The sequence below is a fragment of the Pelophylax lessonae genome, assembly GCF_965119305.1.
Source record: "Pelophylax lessonae genome assembly, chromosome: 13".
Classification (NCBI taxonomy): domain Eukaryota; kingdom Metazoa; phylum Chordata; class Amphibia; order Anura; family Ranidae; genus Pelophylax; species Pelophylax lessonae.
In genome coordinates, this window is record NC_138780.1 from 202,868,458 (window position 1) to 202,884,960 (window position 16,503).

General features: G+C 41.6%; 1 protein-coding gene across 1 annotated transcript in view; it reads right to left on the bottom strand.

Moving 5' to 3' along the window:
* The window catches only part of LOC309569498 (NACHT, LRR and PYD domains-containing protein 12-like), a 1,417,729-nt gene that overhangs the window by 14,293 nt on the left and 1,386,933 nt on the right, over positions 1-16,503 (bottom strand). The window contains exon 11 of the mRNA XM_082275358.1: positions 2,643-2,807. Within this exon, the coding sequence (XP_082131484.1) occupies positions 2,643-2,807 (165 nt within the window). The remainder of the gene's footprint in view (positions 1-2,642; positions 2,808-16,503) is intronic.

Genomic DNA, 16,503 nt, shown 5'->3' on the forward strand with positions numbered 1-16,503 from the left:
TGTCCTGTGTGAATTAGTTCTTCAATTTCTCATGAATTAGGATGTATAATGCATCCATCCTTACTGATGAGAACACTGGGCGGAAACCTATGATTGGCTCCTCCCATTCTGTATACGCCCACTGGTTACACAGGAACAATGCCCCTCCCTGGCAGTGATGTCACTAGCTTTCAGTAACCACACCCACTTGCTGCTCTTGGACTCAGCAGGAAGAGGGTTATAAGTCATGTGACAGCACTAAATACTGCAAAATAAAGGGAGAAAAGCTGGGATTTTTCATTTTGGCACATAAGGCTGAACTCCGCTCACATTAATGTTTGCAGGGGAGAATTTTAGGTGTTAGGCTGTACTTCCGCTTTAAATTAACTTTTCATTTTTATTGTTATTTCTCATTTTTATGCTTTCACTTTAACCACTTCCCGCAAACTGACGTACCTGTACCTGCACGTCGGCTCGGAGAAATGGTTGTAGCGGGATGATCTGCAGCTGCAGGCATCACCCCGGTACCGTTCTTTAGAGCCAGCAGTCGGCTTTCAGAAGGTAAAAGCTGATGCCACTCAGCAGCCGCTCGATTATCCCAGCCAGCGTCCACCGTCCCCCCCCCCCTCCTGCCACGTTCCATGGCTCCGCAGGGGTCTCCCGACCCACCAGGAGACCCAAGCAACCAGCCAGTACGTCCACCGGCTGGTTGGAGTCCGGAACAAAGCTGGATTTGGCTTTGATTGGGTCTCTGATGTAGTAAGCTGGAAGCGGCGTCACAACCTCACTTCTGGTTTACTAGGCTGCAAATGGCGGCGATTTTAATAAAAGTGACAGTATTTAAGAACGCAGATTTCGGCATTTTGAATACATTGAAGTGCAGAGGAGGGGTTGTAGGTCTTTTAGACCCCCCGATCCTTCTATAAAGAGTACCTGTCACTGCCTATTACTGTCACAAGGGATGTTTACATTGCTTGTGACAGCTATAAAAGTGATCATATTTTTTTTTTTTTTTTAAACAGTGCTAAAATAAAAAAAGAAATGAAATAAATAGGGAAAAAAAAAACCATTTTTTTTAAACTGCCCCCATCGCTGTGAGCTCACGCATGAATGAAAATGCATATGTAAGTCGCGCCTGCAAATGAAAACCGTATTCAAATCACAGATGTGAGGTATTGCTGCGATCACCAGAGCAAGAGCAATAATTCTAGAAAAATACATCCTCTGTAACATTAAACTGGCAACCGGTACAAAAGTTTAAAACGTCGCCTATAGAGATTTTTAAGTACCGTAGTTTGTCGCCATAACACGAATGTGCGCAATTTTAAACCGTAACATGTTGGGTATCTATTTACTCGGCATGACATCATCTTTCGCAATATACAAAAAAATTGGGCTAACTTTCTAACTTTTACTGTTTAGTTTTTTTAAATGCAGTGAAATGTATTTTTTCCAAACAAATTGAGTTTAAAAGACCGCTGCGCAAAGACCGTGTCGTTTATTGTCATATTTATCATTAAGTGCATTTTATACTGATCACTATTTGAGGATCACTCTGAATTATTTACTTTCCTGGTAGCGCTGTCATATATTATTTTCATTTCATCTTGGTGTGCAGCAGCTTCAGGTAGCACTTTTCTATACAATATAATTTTAGCGCGGGTTTTAAGTTCACGCAAAGACCGTGTGATATAAAATATTGCAACAACCGCCATTTTATTCTACAGAGTCTTTGCTAAAAAATATATATATAATGTTTAGGGGTTCTAAGTAATTTTCTAGTAAAAAAAATACTGATTTTAACTTCAGCTTGGTCCTTAAGTGGTTAAACATCAGTAAATCACTGCTCATTTAAAAATGATGTTTTTACTATTTTTTTTTTCATTGATATATGTCCCCCAGGGCAGTACCCGAACCCCCATAACCATTGTATGCCCACATACTTGCATATAAGCCTTCAAAATGGGCACTTTTACATTTTTCCAGTTCGGGTCCCTTAGACTTCAATGGAGTTTGTTATTCGGTTCCGAACTTTTGCGATGTTCGAAAAGTTCTGCTGTGAACCGAACAGGGGGTGGTTTGGCCCATCTCTACACACACACACACACACGTATAAATGGTCAGGTGACTGTCCAACCACTCAGATCACTTCTATAGGAATCTAAACATGCTGCAGCACAAATAAAAACAAACCCATGGTTGCAGTGTTCTTTTCATCTATTCACTGCACCACTATAGCTATTATGGCAGTGAAAAGGTTAACAAGTACCACCAAGAGTGATTACTCATCAAATTCTCCCCCCCCCCCCCCCTTCACCACAAAGCAGTCTGAAGCCCCCATAAAGATCCAATCAATCCCCAGAGCGGGATGCAGCTGTAAAGTTTAAAATGTTCATAAACATTCCCCCAGCACTGGGAACAAGCTGGATGGACCTTTATACAGTATATAGAGGGTGGGTGAGAAGGGGTTAAGAAAAGATTATTTCATAGCTGATAACAGAGTGTGATAAGATCCAAGAATTAGAAAACAGTCTGAGAGTGGATATTTATGGAGCCTAAAGATGGATTTTGATGACATCATTATATTTCTATATAATTTATGTGGTTTAGATATAAAAACTGTCCCAGAATATGATTGTCTCAGTCAGTCCTGTTATACTCACTGTAATTTCTCTATCCGGCTTGTTGTCAGAGCTTCCATCAGATCCCTGAAATGAGGACCCCCCAGATTGTTCATAGACAGGTCCAGTCTCCTCAGTGTCTGATTATTTCTTATTCCAGATGCCAGGTGGGGGCAGGAACTGTCTGTCAGCTGATTATTGGACAATCTGTAGAAGAAGAAGAGAAGAATGTTATCAGAAGAAAATGAATTTCTCCCCCAGGAATGAATGTAACTATTCTCTACATACATGGAACTCATTTCTCTTTATTGGAATCATTTATATCAGATCACTTTATCAAACCGTAAATAGTAAAAACAATCCATACCAAGTCCTTTTGGTTCTGGTATTGATTTTAAGGTGAACCCCACTTCAAAATGTTTTAAAAAAAACGGCCTGTGGTCCCCCCCAAAATGTTTTTTCAAAATGGCGTGATCGTCGATACTAGACCCTTATCCGAGCATGCAGCCTGGCTGTGTTCATTGTGATTGATGCTGGATCTAAACCAGGGGGACATTGTTTTTTTTTTTTATAAAGGAATTGTCAAAAACTGTGTCTGTGTTTTTATTTCATTTATACACTTTTTTTGGTGAATGGGGAGGGGTACAATGTGTGTGTGTGTAGGAGGGGTGGGGGTGGGGGGGGTATCTTGAGGCCCCACAACCACCAGCCAGGCTTATGGGGAAGAGGCCCCTGCCTTCATGTTGAGGGCATGTGGCCTAGTATGGTTCAGGAGGGGGGGTCGCTTACTCATCCCCCCCTTTCCTAGCCAGCCAGGCTGCATGCCAGATAAGGGTCTGGTATGGATTTTGGGGGGACCCCCACACCATTTTTTTTTTCATTTTGGATTGGGGTTCCACTTAAAATCCATACCAGACCTGGAAGGGCCTGGTATGGATCAAATTTGTGTTTCAAACTGATGAGATGTGCAATTCAGATGCGTTCTCATAGAAGGCGATGAGCCTGGAATTTGCATTTAAATCGCACTGCAGTGATCAGAAAATGCACAGGACTCTTTTTTCAATTTGCAGTGAATCCGCACTGCCACTGCAACGTATATATGTCTAGAAAAGGCTGCCAATTCACATGTCATGCAAATCGGATGCGGTTTAAAACACATTCAATTTGCATATATATGAACAGAGCCTTACATTAGGCTTTGCAGGGAAAGGGGACGCAGTGACTGGGAAGGGTGGTGGGGGGGCAGGCAACAAAGAACTATACTTGTAATGACTTCAAGGGGAGGGGATATGTGTTAGGGCCACTAAAGGAGGGGGTAATTTGTGCTAGAACCGGGGTTTGGGTATGAAATTGGTCACCCCACCCCACAGCACATATTACATACCCCCCCAAATTAAAGAGATGCGGGCAGAGGGGGGCAGTCATGGTGCCTGGGACCCCAGGCACCACACAAGAGATGGGGCAATTGCCGCAGGTGCCCAAGTTAGTGCCCCCCTGCCAGAAAAGTTAGTAGAGTGAAGTGCTGGTATTTGTTCTGGCACTGGACTCCAGGACTCAGGGCTGGTTCACACCATGAATCGCACAGGAACATGCTGTGTGTTCTTGTGCGATTCACATGCAATACAGGTGCAGTGCAATTTCAACCTATTCATTTGAATGAGATAAAATTGCGCAAGACTGCACCAAAAGTAGAGCATGCACTACTAAAAACAAAAAACACACAGCAACTGGATCACATGGTATTACTGTGTGGCAAAACGTTTTCTAAAATGGCGGATGGTTAAGTCTGAAAATTCTGTTTCTAACAGACACACAGGTTGTAGAACTACATAAGCCAGAGGAGCGAGCTGCGGTCACATAGCCCCCGCCCTCTCCCTCGCTATGTGTCTGTGCTTCGTGTGCAGATATACAAGTGTCAAAACCGCAACTGAAATGTGTCAAACTGCTGAACTGACAGGAAATAGCTAAGATGTGTGTCTTGCTTAGATAAAAGAAAAGTTTAAATTCTGTTTATTTGTGTATGGACTTGTGACGTAACTGTTGATATATAAGTGATGTGTATGCCTATTTTCAGGACTTAGCAAATGGGCATGAGCCGGGCTAAGTCATTTTCACTAGCGATTAAAAAGGTTTGATTCCTGAAAGCCTGAGTCCGAAATTCCTTCTGCGTTTTAAATAACTATTTCCTGCAATATTTCTTGGTGCATTGACCGGGAAACCCAAATAAAACTTTGAGGCTGGTGGCTGCTGTTCCACCGTGGTGACTCATTGGGGATTGATCCAGGGCCGGCCCCTTGTATTAAGCCTATGTCTTAGGTGCCACTGGATGATTTGTCTGGGAGACTACGCTGTATCTTGGTGGCCTGCTCTGAATCCGCCCCCACAACGTCTTGAATCTGGGCTCAGGAACCAACCAAACTGTTGGAGCTCCACTTCAGGACCAGGTGAGATCTTTGCCTTTTGGTTTGGGATAATAGTCAGTCAGGACCTCTCGACGGTATTCGAAGGAAGGGGAGCCTGATCACCTCCCGAGGAAACCCTAAGAAAGAGGATTATTGTGCATCCTGGGTGGACCTCAGCCAGTTAGTTATGCAGAGTGGAAAAGATCAGTGTGAATGGTGTGCATGAGACATTCCCTTTCAACTAAGCGATAGTGGACCCTGTGTAGATGCAGTTCTCAATCGGGTGACGGCATTGAGTCATAGATAAGGGGAAGCGATTGTCGTGAATTACCCTTTTGAGTCTTGGACCCCTTACCAGATTGACGTCTCTCTAGGGCTACAAAATGGGTGGGAACCAGTCAGTCCTATCCCCTTAGATAGAGATGTATAGAACTGTTCGCCGGCGAACAGTTCCCGGCGAACTTAGCATGTTCGCGTTCGCCGCTGCCGGCGAACATATGCGATGTTCGGTCCGCCCCCCATAAGACATCATTGAGGCAAACTTTGACCCTGAACTTTACAGTCAGCAGACACATTTCCAGCCAATCAGCATACCTCCCTCCCACACCCTCCCACCTCCTATAAATAAGCCAGGGCAGCATCCATCTTAGATCATTCTGAAGCAGTGTGTGTAGTGAGAGTAGGGAGAGCTGCTGCTGTTAAGCTAGGGACAGTTAGTCAGTGTTCCTGGTCTTGCAGTGTTCTTGGTCCACTACTGCTGTAATATCAGCACCCCAAAAAGCCCTTCTAAGGGCTGGTATTTGTGGTTTTTTTTTTATATATATATATATATATATATATATATATATATATATACCTAGCGTCCCCAAAAGCCCTTTTAAGGGCTGGTAATTGAGTTGTTTCTTCTTATATATATATATATATATATCTATATCTATCTAGTGTCCCCAAAAGCCCTTTTAAGGGCTGGTAATTGAGGATTTTTTTTATTTATATATATACATATATATATATATATAGTGTCCCCAAAAGCCCTTTTAAGGGCTGGTAAGGTAATAGAGTTTTTTCCTTATATATATATCTATATATATCTATTGTACACTGCAGTTGCCTGCCCGCTGTGTGTGAGAGGCCACAGACCCACCACAGACTGTACTGTGTGCACACCACACTCATTTCGGGTGGCACAGGCACAGTACCTTGCATTTTAAAAAATATTTTTTTTTCCTCTGTCATAATTGCAGTGAGTGCTGTGTCAGGTCCACAGAGTGCACTGTACCCACTGCAGTGCACTGCCCACCACTGATATATATACGGTGGCACAGCATCTTGTTGCAATAAATTGAAAAAAAAAAAATATTTTTTATTATTGCAGTTGCCTGGGCTGCCAGTTACTGTCAGGTCCACAGAGTGTACTGTGCCCACTGCAGTGCCACTGTGTGCCCACCCACCACTGATATATAAGGTGGCACAGCAGCTTGCAAAGTAAAAAAAAATATATATATTTTTTAATTGCAGTTGCCTGGGTGCCAGTGACTGCTGTCAGGTCCACAGAGAGTGTACTGTGCCACTGCCCACCCACCACTGATATATAAGGTGGCACAGCAGCTTGCAAAGTAAAAAAATATATATATTTTTTTAAATTGCAGTTGCCTGGGTGCCAGTGACTGCTGTCAGGTCCACAGAGAGTGTACTGTGCCACTGCCCACCCACCACTGATATATAAAGTGGCACAGCAGCTTGCAAAGTAAAAAAATATATATATATTTTTTAAATTGCAGTTGCCTGGGTGCCAGTGACTGCTGTCAGGTCCACAGAGAGTGTACTGTGCCACTGCCCACCCACCACTGATATATATGCCTGCAAGAGAAAAAGCCAGCCGCAGAGAAGCCGTATTCCTGAAAATATAAGAAAAATGCTGTTTTTTAGGGGTTCTGGACATGCTACAGAGCTGAAACTTGACAGGTACACTTTTTAGACCCCCCAGACACTGAATACAAAAAATGACATGCCTGCCTAAAAAAATGCCCGCTAAATGCCTGCAAGAAAAAAAGCCAGCCGCAGAGAAGCCGTATTCCTGAAAATATAAGAAAAATGCTGTTTTTTAGGGGTTCTGGACATGCTACAGAGCTGAAACTTGACACGTACACTTTTTAGACCCCCCAGACACTAAATACAAAAAATGACATGCCTGCCTAAAAAAATGCCCGATAAATGCCTGCAAGAGAAAAAGCCAGCCGCAGAGAAGCCATATTCCTGAAAATATAAGACAAATGCTGTTTTTTAGGGGTTCTGGACATGCTACAGAGCTGAAACTTCACAGGTACACTTTTTAGACCCCCCAGACACTAAATACAAAAAATGACATGCCTGCCTAAAAAAATGCCCGCTAAATGCCTGCAAGAGAAAAAGCCAGCCGCAGAGAAGCCGTATTCCTGAAAATATAAGAAAAATGCTGTTTTTTTAGGGGTTCTGGACATGCTACAGAGCTGAAACTTGACAGGTACACTTTTTAGACCCCCCAGACACTAAATACAAAAAATGACATGCCTGCCTAAAAAAATGCCCGATAAATGCCTGCAAGAGAAAAAGCCAGCCGCAGAGAAGCCATATTCCTGAAAATATAAGACAAATGCTGTTTTTTAGGGGTTCTGGACATGTTCCTGGTCTTGCAGTGTTCTTGGTCCACTACTGCTGTAATATCAGCACCCCAAAAAGCCCTTCTAAGGGCTGGTATTTGTGGTTTTTTTTTTTTTTATATATATATATATATATATATATATACCTAGCGTCCCCAAAAGCCCTTTTAAGGGCTGGTAATTGAGTTGTTTCTTCTTATATATATATATATATATCTATATCTATCTAGTGTCCCCAAAAGCCCTTTTAAGGGCTGGTAATTGAGGATTTTTTTTATTTATATATATACATATATATATATATATAGTGTCCCCAAAAGCCCTTTTAAGGGCTGGTAAGGTAATAGAGTTTTTTCCTTATATATATATCTATATATATCTATTGTACACTGCAGTTGCCTGCCCGCTGTGTGTGAGAGGCCACAGACCCACCACAGACTGTACTGTGTGCACACCACACTCATTTCGGGTGGCACAGGCACAGTACCTTGCATTTTAAAAAATATTTTTTTTTCCTCTGTCATAATTGCAGTGAGTGCTGTGTCAGGTCCACAGAGTGCACTGTACCCACTGCAGTGCACTGCCCACCACTGATATATATACGGTGGCACAGCATCTTGTTGCAATAAATTGAAAAAAAAAAATATTTTTTATTATTGCAGTTGCCTGGGCTGCCAGTTACTGTCAGGTCCACAGAGTGTACTGTGCCCACTGCAGTGCCACTGTGTGCCCACCCACCACTGATATATAAGGTGGCACAGCAGCTTGCAAAGTAAAAAAAAATATATATATTTTTTAATTGCAGTTGCCTGGGTGCCAGTGACTGCTGTCAGGTCCACAGAGAGTGTACTGTGCCACTGCCCACCCACCACTGATATATAAGGTGGCACAGCAGCTTGCAAAGTAAAAAAATATATATATTTTTTTAAATTGCAGTTGCCTGGGTGCCAGTGACTGCTGTCAGGTCCACAGAGAGTGTACTGTGCCACTGCCCACCCACCACTGATATATAAAGTGGCACAGCAGCTTGCAAAGTAAAAAAATATATATATATTTTTTAAATTGCAGTTGCCTGGGTGCCAGTGACTGCTGTCAGGTCCACAGAGAGTGTACTGTGCCACTGCCCACCCACCACTGATATATATGCCTGCAAGAGAAAAAGCCAGCCGCAGAGAAGCCGTATTCCTGAAAATATAAGAAAAATGCTGTTTTTTAGGGGTTCTGGACATGCTACAGAGCTGAAACTTGACAGGTACACTTTTTAGACCCCCCAGACACTGAATACAAAAAATGACATGCCTGCCTAAAAAAATGCCCGCTAAATGCCTGCAAGAAAAAAAGCCAGCCGCAGAGAAGCCGTATTCCTGAAAATATAAGAAAAATGCTGTTTTTTAGGGGTTCTGGACATGCTACAGAGCTGAAACTTGACACGTACACTTTTTAGACCCCCCAGACACTAAATACAAAAAATGACATGCCTGCCTAAAAAAATGCCCGATAAATGCCTGCAAGAGAAAAAGCCAGCCGCAGAGAAGCCATATTCCTGAAAATATAAGACAAATGCTGTTTTTTAGGGGTTCTGGACATGCTACAGAGCTGAAACTTCACAGGTACACTTTTTAGACCCCCCAGACACTAAATACAAAAAATGACATGCCTGCCTAAAAAAATGCCCGCTAAATGCCTGCAAGAGAAAAAGCCAGCCGCAGAGAAGCCGTATTCCTGAAAATATAAGAAAAATGCTGTTTTTTTAGGGGTTCTGGACATGCTACAGAGCTGAAACTTGACAGGTACACTTTTTAGACCCCCCAGACACTAAATACAAAAAATGACATGCCTGCCTAAAAAAATGCCCGATAAATGCCTGCAAGAGTAAAAGCCAGCCGCAGAGAAGCCATATTCCTGAAAATATAAGACAAATGCTGTTTTTTAGGGGTTCTGGACATGTTCCTGGTCTTGCAGTGTTCTTGGTCCACTACTGCTGTAATATCAGCACCCCAAAAAGCCCTTCTAAGGGCTGGTATTTGTGGGTTTTTTTTTTTATATATATATATATATATATATATATATATATATATATATACCTAGCGTCCCCAAAAGCCCTTTTAAGGGCTGGTAATTGAGTTGTTTCTTCTTATATATATATATATATATCTATATCTATCTAGTGTCCCCAAAAGCCCTTTTAAGGGCTGGTAATTGAGGATTTTTTTTATTTATATATATACATATATATATATATATAGTGTCCCCAAAAGCCCTTTTAAGGGCTGGTAAGGTAATAGAGTTTTTTCCTTATATATATATCTATATATATCTATTGTACACTGCAGTTGCCTGCCCGCTGTGTGTGAGAGGCCACAGACCCACCACAGACTGTACTGTGTGCACACCACACTCATTTCGGGTGGCACAGGCACAGTACCTTGCATTTTAAAAAATATTTTTTTTTCCTCTGTCATAATTGCAGTGAGTGCTGTGTCAGGTCCACAGAGTGCACTGTACCCACTGCAGTGCACTGCCCACCACTGATATATATACGGTGGCACAGCATCTTGTTGCAATAAATTGAAAAAAAAAAATATTTTTTATTATTGCAGTTGCCTGGGCTGCCAGTTACTGTCAGGTCCACAGAGTGTACTGTGCCCACTGCAGTGCCACTGTGTGCCCACCCACCACTGATATATAAGGTGGCACAGCAGCTTGCAAAGTAAAAAAAAATATATATATTTTTTAATTGCAGTTGCCTGGGTGCCAGTGACTGCTGTCAGGTCCACAGAGAGTGTACTGTGCCACTGCCCACCCACCACTGATATATAAGGTGGCACAGCAGCTTGCAAAGTAAAAAAATATATATATTTTTTTAAATTGCAGTTGCCTGGGTGCCAGTGACTGCTGTCAGGTCCACAGAGAGTGTACTGTGCCACTGCCCACCCACCACTGATATATAAAGTGGCACAGCAGCTTGCAAAGTAAAAAAATATATATATATTTTTTAAATTGCAGTTGCCTGGGTGCCAGTGACTGCTGTCAGGTCCACAGAGAGTGTACTGTGCCACTGCCCACCCACCACTGATATATATGCCTGCAAGAGAAAAAGCCAGCCGCAGAGAAGCCGTATTCCTGAAAATATAAGAAAAATGCTGTTTTTTAGGGGTTCTGGACATGCTACAGAGCTGAAACTTGACAGGTACACTTTTTAGACCCCCCAGACACTGAATACAAAAAATGACATGCCTGCCTAAAAAAATGCCCGCTAAATGCCTGCAAGAAAAAAAGCCAGCCGCAGAGAAGCCGTATTCCTGAAAATATAAGAAAAATGCTGTTTTTTAGGGGTTCTGGACATGCTACAGAGCTGAAACTTGACACGTACACTTTTTAGACCCCCCAGACACTAAATACAAAAAATGACATGCCTGCCTAAAAAAATGCCCGATAAATGCCTGCAAGAGAAAAAGCCAGCCGCAGAGAAGCCATATTCCTGAAAATATAAGACAAATGCTGTTTTTTAGGGGTTCTGGACATGCTACAGAGCTGAAACTTCACAGGTACACTTTTTAGACCCCCCAGACACTAAATACAAAAAATGACATGCCTGCCTAAAAAAATGCCCGCTAAATGCCTGCAAGAGAAAAAGCCAGCCGCAGAGAAGCCGTATTCCTGAAAATATAAGAAAAATGCTGTTTTTTTAGGGGTTCTGGACATGCTACAGAGCTGAAACTTGACAGGTACACTTTTTAGACCCCCCAGACACTAAATACAAAAAATGACATGCCTGCCTAAAAAAATGCCCGATAAATGCCTGCAAGAGAAAAAGCCAGCCGCAGAGAAGCCATATTCCTGAAAATATAAGACAAATGCTGTTTTTTAGGGGTTCTGGACATGCTACAGAGCTGAAACTTCACAGGTACACTTTTTAGACCCCCCAGATGCTAAATCCAAAGAAATTTTTTATTTTTATTTTTTTTTAATTTTTCCAATAATTGGCTCTCTATCAAAAAATTATAATTTTTAAGAACTTTTTTTTGCGTGATCCCTCTCCGGCATGCCACAGTCCAGGTGTTAGTCCCCTTGAAACAACTTTTCCATCACTGTTGTGGCCAGAAAGAGTCCCTGTGTGTTTTAAAATTCGCCTGCCTATTGAAGTCTATGGCAGTTCGCCCGGTTCGCCGGTTCGCGAACATTTGCCGATGTTCGCGTTCGCCGTTCGCGAACGGCGAATTTTAGGTTCGCGACATCACTACCCTTAGAGTGTATGATCAAAAATTTCAGGAAGGAATTCTGTAAAGGTTATAAACTAACACTGATTCCTAAAAATAAGACTAGAAACACTGTGACAAAAGACTAGCCCCGCTATGGAACATGGTGGCCCCTGCAGGGAACACTAGACCCAGAGACTTTTGGCCGACTGTTAACACTGGCAAAAAAAAAGGCAAGTGAGGAACAGTACAGAACTATGATTATGACAGGTACAGACAGCAACCAAGAGTACTGTACACATATATATGTCCATCTTGATGCAGAAGAGCAGCCTCCCCCATATATAGAGGGACACGTCACTGGAAGGTGTGAGCAGAGAACAAGTCCCGATGCCCCACCCTGTAGACTGGGGAATTAAACTTAAGTCATCATGCCACACAGGAAGGTGACCAGACCCCGTCAATACCTAATCTCAGTGCATATACTACCATATGTACTCCAGGGGTGACACTGTTAGTATAAATAGGATACAGTTACATTAAAATGAGATAATAGCAGTAAAACAATAGGCGCACAGGTCAAGAGTCCATTTCCACCCCAAAAGGATTCCGGTGCCAGCAACTAAACTCTAGACAACATCCCCGTTGTTGCCTTATGAAAAATGTATGTGTAATCTCCATTAGTAACTGTAAATAGATATGTGTGTCTATATGTATATGTTTATATACTTATAAGATATGGGGCTTAGTTTTGACTAATAGAGGAGATAAGTTAAAGGTACCCATTTGTGTAAACCCAGTCTGCAGGCATTAGTAATTGATTTACCAAGTCCTTTTGAAGTGCAGAAATGTGGTCAGGTTGGGCTAATAGGGAGGTGTCTTCTATGTATGTGAGAGGGGACAACCCCTTAATTAAGTTCCTTTTCACAGACCTTACGGATCGAGGTAATAATTGATAATAGGCCGTGTCACTTCCCTTGTTATCTTTGCTCCCACTTCAAATACACTCTCTAGATATGCAATGAAATGTGGCCGTCTGCCCAGCTGCCCAGGGATGGACAATATGCCCAGGAGATGACCTGGTACAATTAGTCCCCCCCCCCCCCCCCCAGAGAAAAGGGCCCACCACCATCAATGTTTATTTAAAGCACAATGCACAACTCAAACAATTCACATATGACATTTTTTGTGAACAGTATCCAAGCCTCAAGCCACACTAGCTTGAGAGCTTTACAAAAATAAACTACTTACAAGCACAGAAATAGTAAATACATACAGCATACATGAACAAAGAGTCAATAAGATTAATATACATGTGCAGATTGACAATCCAAAACACAATTAGCAAAAAAAAAAAAATAACTTACAGAGGGTCAATTATTCATTCCCCCAAATACAGCCCTGGGCTATGTGTCATTAGACATGACAGGCAATGCAGCCAACCCCCCCCCCCCCCCTAAAAAACACAAACCCCCAAAAAACAAACACAAAGCAAATCACCACAAAAAAATATCCCAACCACAGTATATTGGACCTTTTGCCAGCCCAAAACATCTCTGATGTCTGACAGTTTTTTATAAGATAGGTCAGACAACACACCCAGTAACGGGAACACCCAGCAGACCAATAAACTGTGTGTGTCCTGTAATAAAACCAACATAAGTGCAACTGCAATTTTGAGTGGGATGTAACAGGGATGAATTGTAAAGCTTTGTAGCATGCGTGGTTTATCTAGAAACTGAGGAAAATGGCAAAGTCTTGGAGCATGCCCAGTAGATCAGAAATGGCAAATTGCAAGAGAGAGAGAGAGAGAGAGCTAAACACCCCGAACTTTATTGTGGTTGGCCAAACAGTTGCATATATAGCTTTCAAAAAAATACATATATAGATATTCAACTCTCTCTCTCTCTATATATATATATATACTGTATATTTATTTTATTTTTATTTATTTCATGTACTTATATAGCGCTGTCAATTTACGCAGCGCTTTACATATACATTGTGCATTCACATAGTCCCTGCCCTCAAGGAGCTTACAATCTAAGGTCCCTAACTCGCATACATACACAGTAGGGCCAATTTTATACAGGATCCAATTAACCTACCAGCATGTCTTTGGAGTGTGGGAGGAAACCGGAGTACCCGGAGGAAACCCACGCAGGCACAGGTATAGATAGATAGATAGATAGATAGATAGATAGATAGATAGATAGATAGATAGATAGATAGATAGATAGATAGATAGATAGATAGATAGATAGATAGATAGATAGATAGATAGATAGATAGATAGATAGATAGATAGATAGAATCTATATATATATATATATATATATATATGTATGTATGTGTATATATATATGTAGATATATTTATATGTATATATATCTCCATATTTTTAATGTTTATATAGGGGTATATAGAAAAGTATAAGTATATATATAAACAAATACATTATATATTTGTATATATATAAAGTAAAACCTTGGTTTGAGAGTAACTTGGTTTGAGAGCGCTTTGCAAGACAAGCAAATTTTTTAAATAAATTTTGACTTGATATACAAGCGATGTCTTGATATACAAGTAGCGTCATGTATAAAAAAGAAGAGAGGAGCCTCTAAGTGTAGCAATATGGTTACATTTAGCCCCCGTTCACACTGAGGCGGTCCGACTTCCCCAGGCGACCACAGAGGTCGCAGCGCGCTGCTCGCACCGCCACCTCGGAGCGGCCGGCACAGACTTCATAACATTGAAGTCAATGCAGGTCGCTCCGGGTCGCCCCAGAGAAGCTCCGGACCCTTTTTCTAAGTCGGAGCGACTTGTGTCGCTCCTATTAGAACGGGTCCATAGCTTCTGTATGGGAGGAGACCCACAGCGACCTGTCAGGCGACCAGGTCGCCTGACAGGTCGCCCCAGTGTGAACGGGGGCTTAATAAAAGTTCAATATTTAGCAACTCACATGGTTGATGAATAAAACAAGCACATCTAAGTATGCAGGCATCCGGGGTAAAGCTGTCCACATAGACCATCCTCCGCACTGCCATCTTCATCATCCCTTCTCCGCTGCACTCCACGAGTGATTCAAAGCCTCACTTTCAGATCACTCTACTGCAGGCTATTCTTCCCGGTCACGATTGCAGACTGACAGTGGTGAGAGCCGGTGGTTCAGAAGATGGTCTATGTGGACAGCTTTACCCCGGATGCCTGCATACTTAGATGTGCCTAGTTTAATCATCAACCATGTGAGTTGCTAAATGTTGAACCTTCATTAAATGTAACCATATTGCTACACTTAGAGGCGCCTCTCATCTCTATTATATTCTGTAGCTCTGCTAGATTTTGCTTGTAATCCCCTTGGGGAGGCTGCTTATTGTGGATGGACAACCTATCACAACCTATCACATTGCTGTAATCTTTGTATATAGACTATAAACTGAAGGACTTGTGGAACGAATCATCTGAGTTTCCATTATTTCTTATAGGGAAATTCACTTTGATATAAGAGTGCTTTGGATTACAAGCATGTTTCCAGAACGAATTATGCTCGCAATCCAAGGTTTTACTGTATATATATATATATATATATATATATATATATATATATATATAAAGAGAGAGAGAGAGAGAGAGAGATCTAGATATATATATTTGTATTTTTGATTTGGGGGGGGGACATTTCTTTTGGGGTTCAGGTTGGGGTTTCAATGAAGATTGAACATATAACTAAGCCCAAAATCGTGCCCATCACTCATACACATCCTTAATACATTTTGTGATGTAAGGACTGAGAAATAGCACAATGATTAGGGAGTCTGCCTTCCTGCTTTATGTTTGTGGGTTCGAATCCCGAAACCTCTCTGTGGGCAACAATTTGAGGTCTCCAACCCTCAAAATGCTACCATCAATACTTTTGAAATTGTTTATTTTGTATCACCAAGCTCTTCATAGAAAGAAATTTCCACAAATAAAGAAACCACCAAAAAATCTAGATATATCTATATTGAGAGCTATACATATATTTATGTTTTTACCAAATGTGCCAAAATATCCAGGTAGGGGATGCAGCTGCAGTAAAATCTGTTTCAAAATGCAAAGGCTTGGCCATACGCATTTACTCAAAAATTAGTTTTGGGGCAACCCTATATAATGTTGGGGTTCCATATAGAAGCTACAGTATATATAACATTGTTCAAGGGAAAAATTATTGAGCAGGAAACCCCTAAAAAACATTGTAATGTGATGGTGTTTACTAATGAATCAGTTGCTAGAAGTATGAACTGTGTGCAGTGACAACCTGCATGTTTTCCAAGTTTGCCAGTTCATTCCAGTTTACATGGGCGAAAAGGCGAGTTTTACCTTGGAATCCATTATAACGCACGCTTACGTTTTGCAAAACGTTAATTTTTCAGCCCAGTTGGCGTTGCGCATGCGCACATGAGCCTTCTTGCAGCTCTGGACTTCAGGAGCTATTTTTACTTTTTACACTTTTGAAGAAATCTCTCTTTATATGTCAGTTTTTGACACAGTTTAAAAGCCATTCATCTCCAAATGATCTCCCACATCTTCCACAGTCATTTGGGCTTTTTTGGGGTGCTAAACAATGTTTTAGAAAAAAGTAGTGAACTGTTTTTAACGCTCGCCCTGACGTTATTGCGTCTTA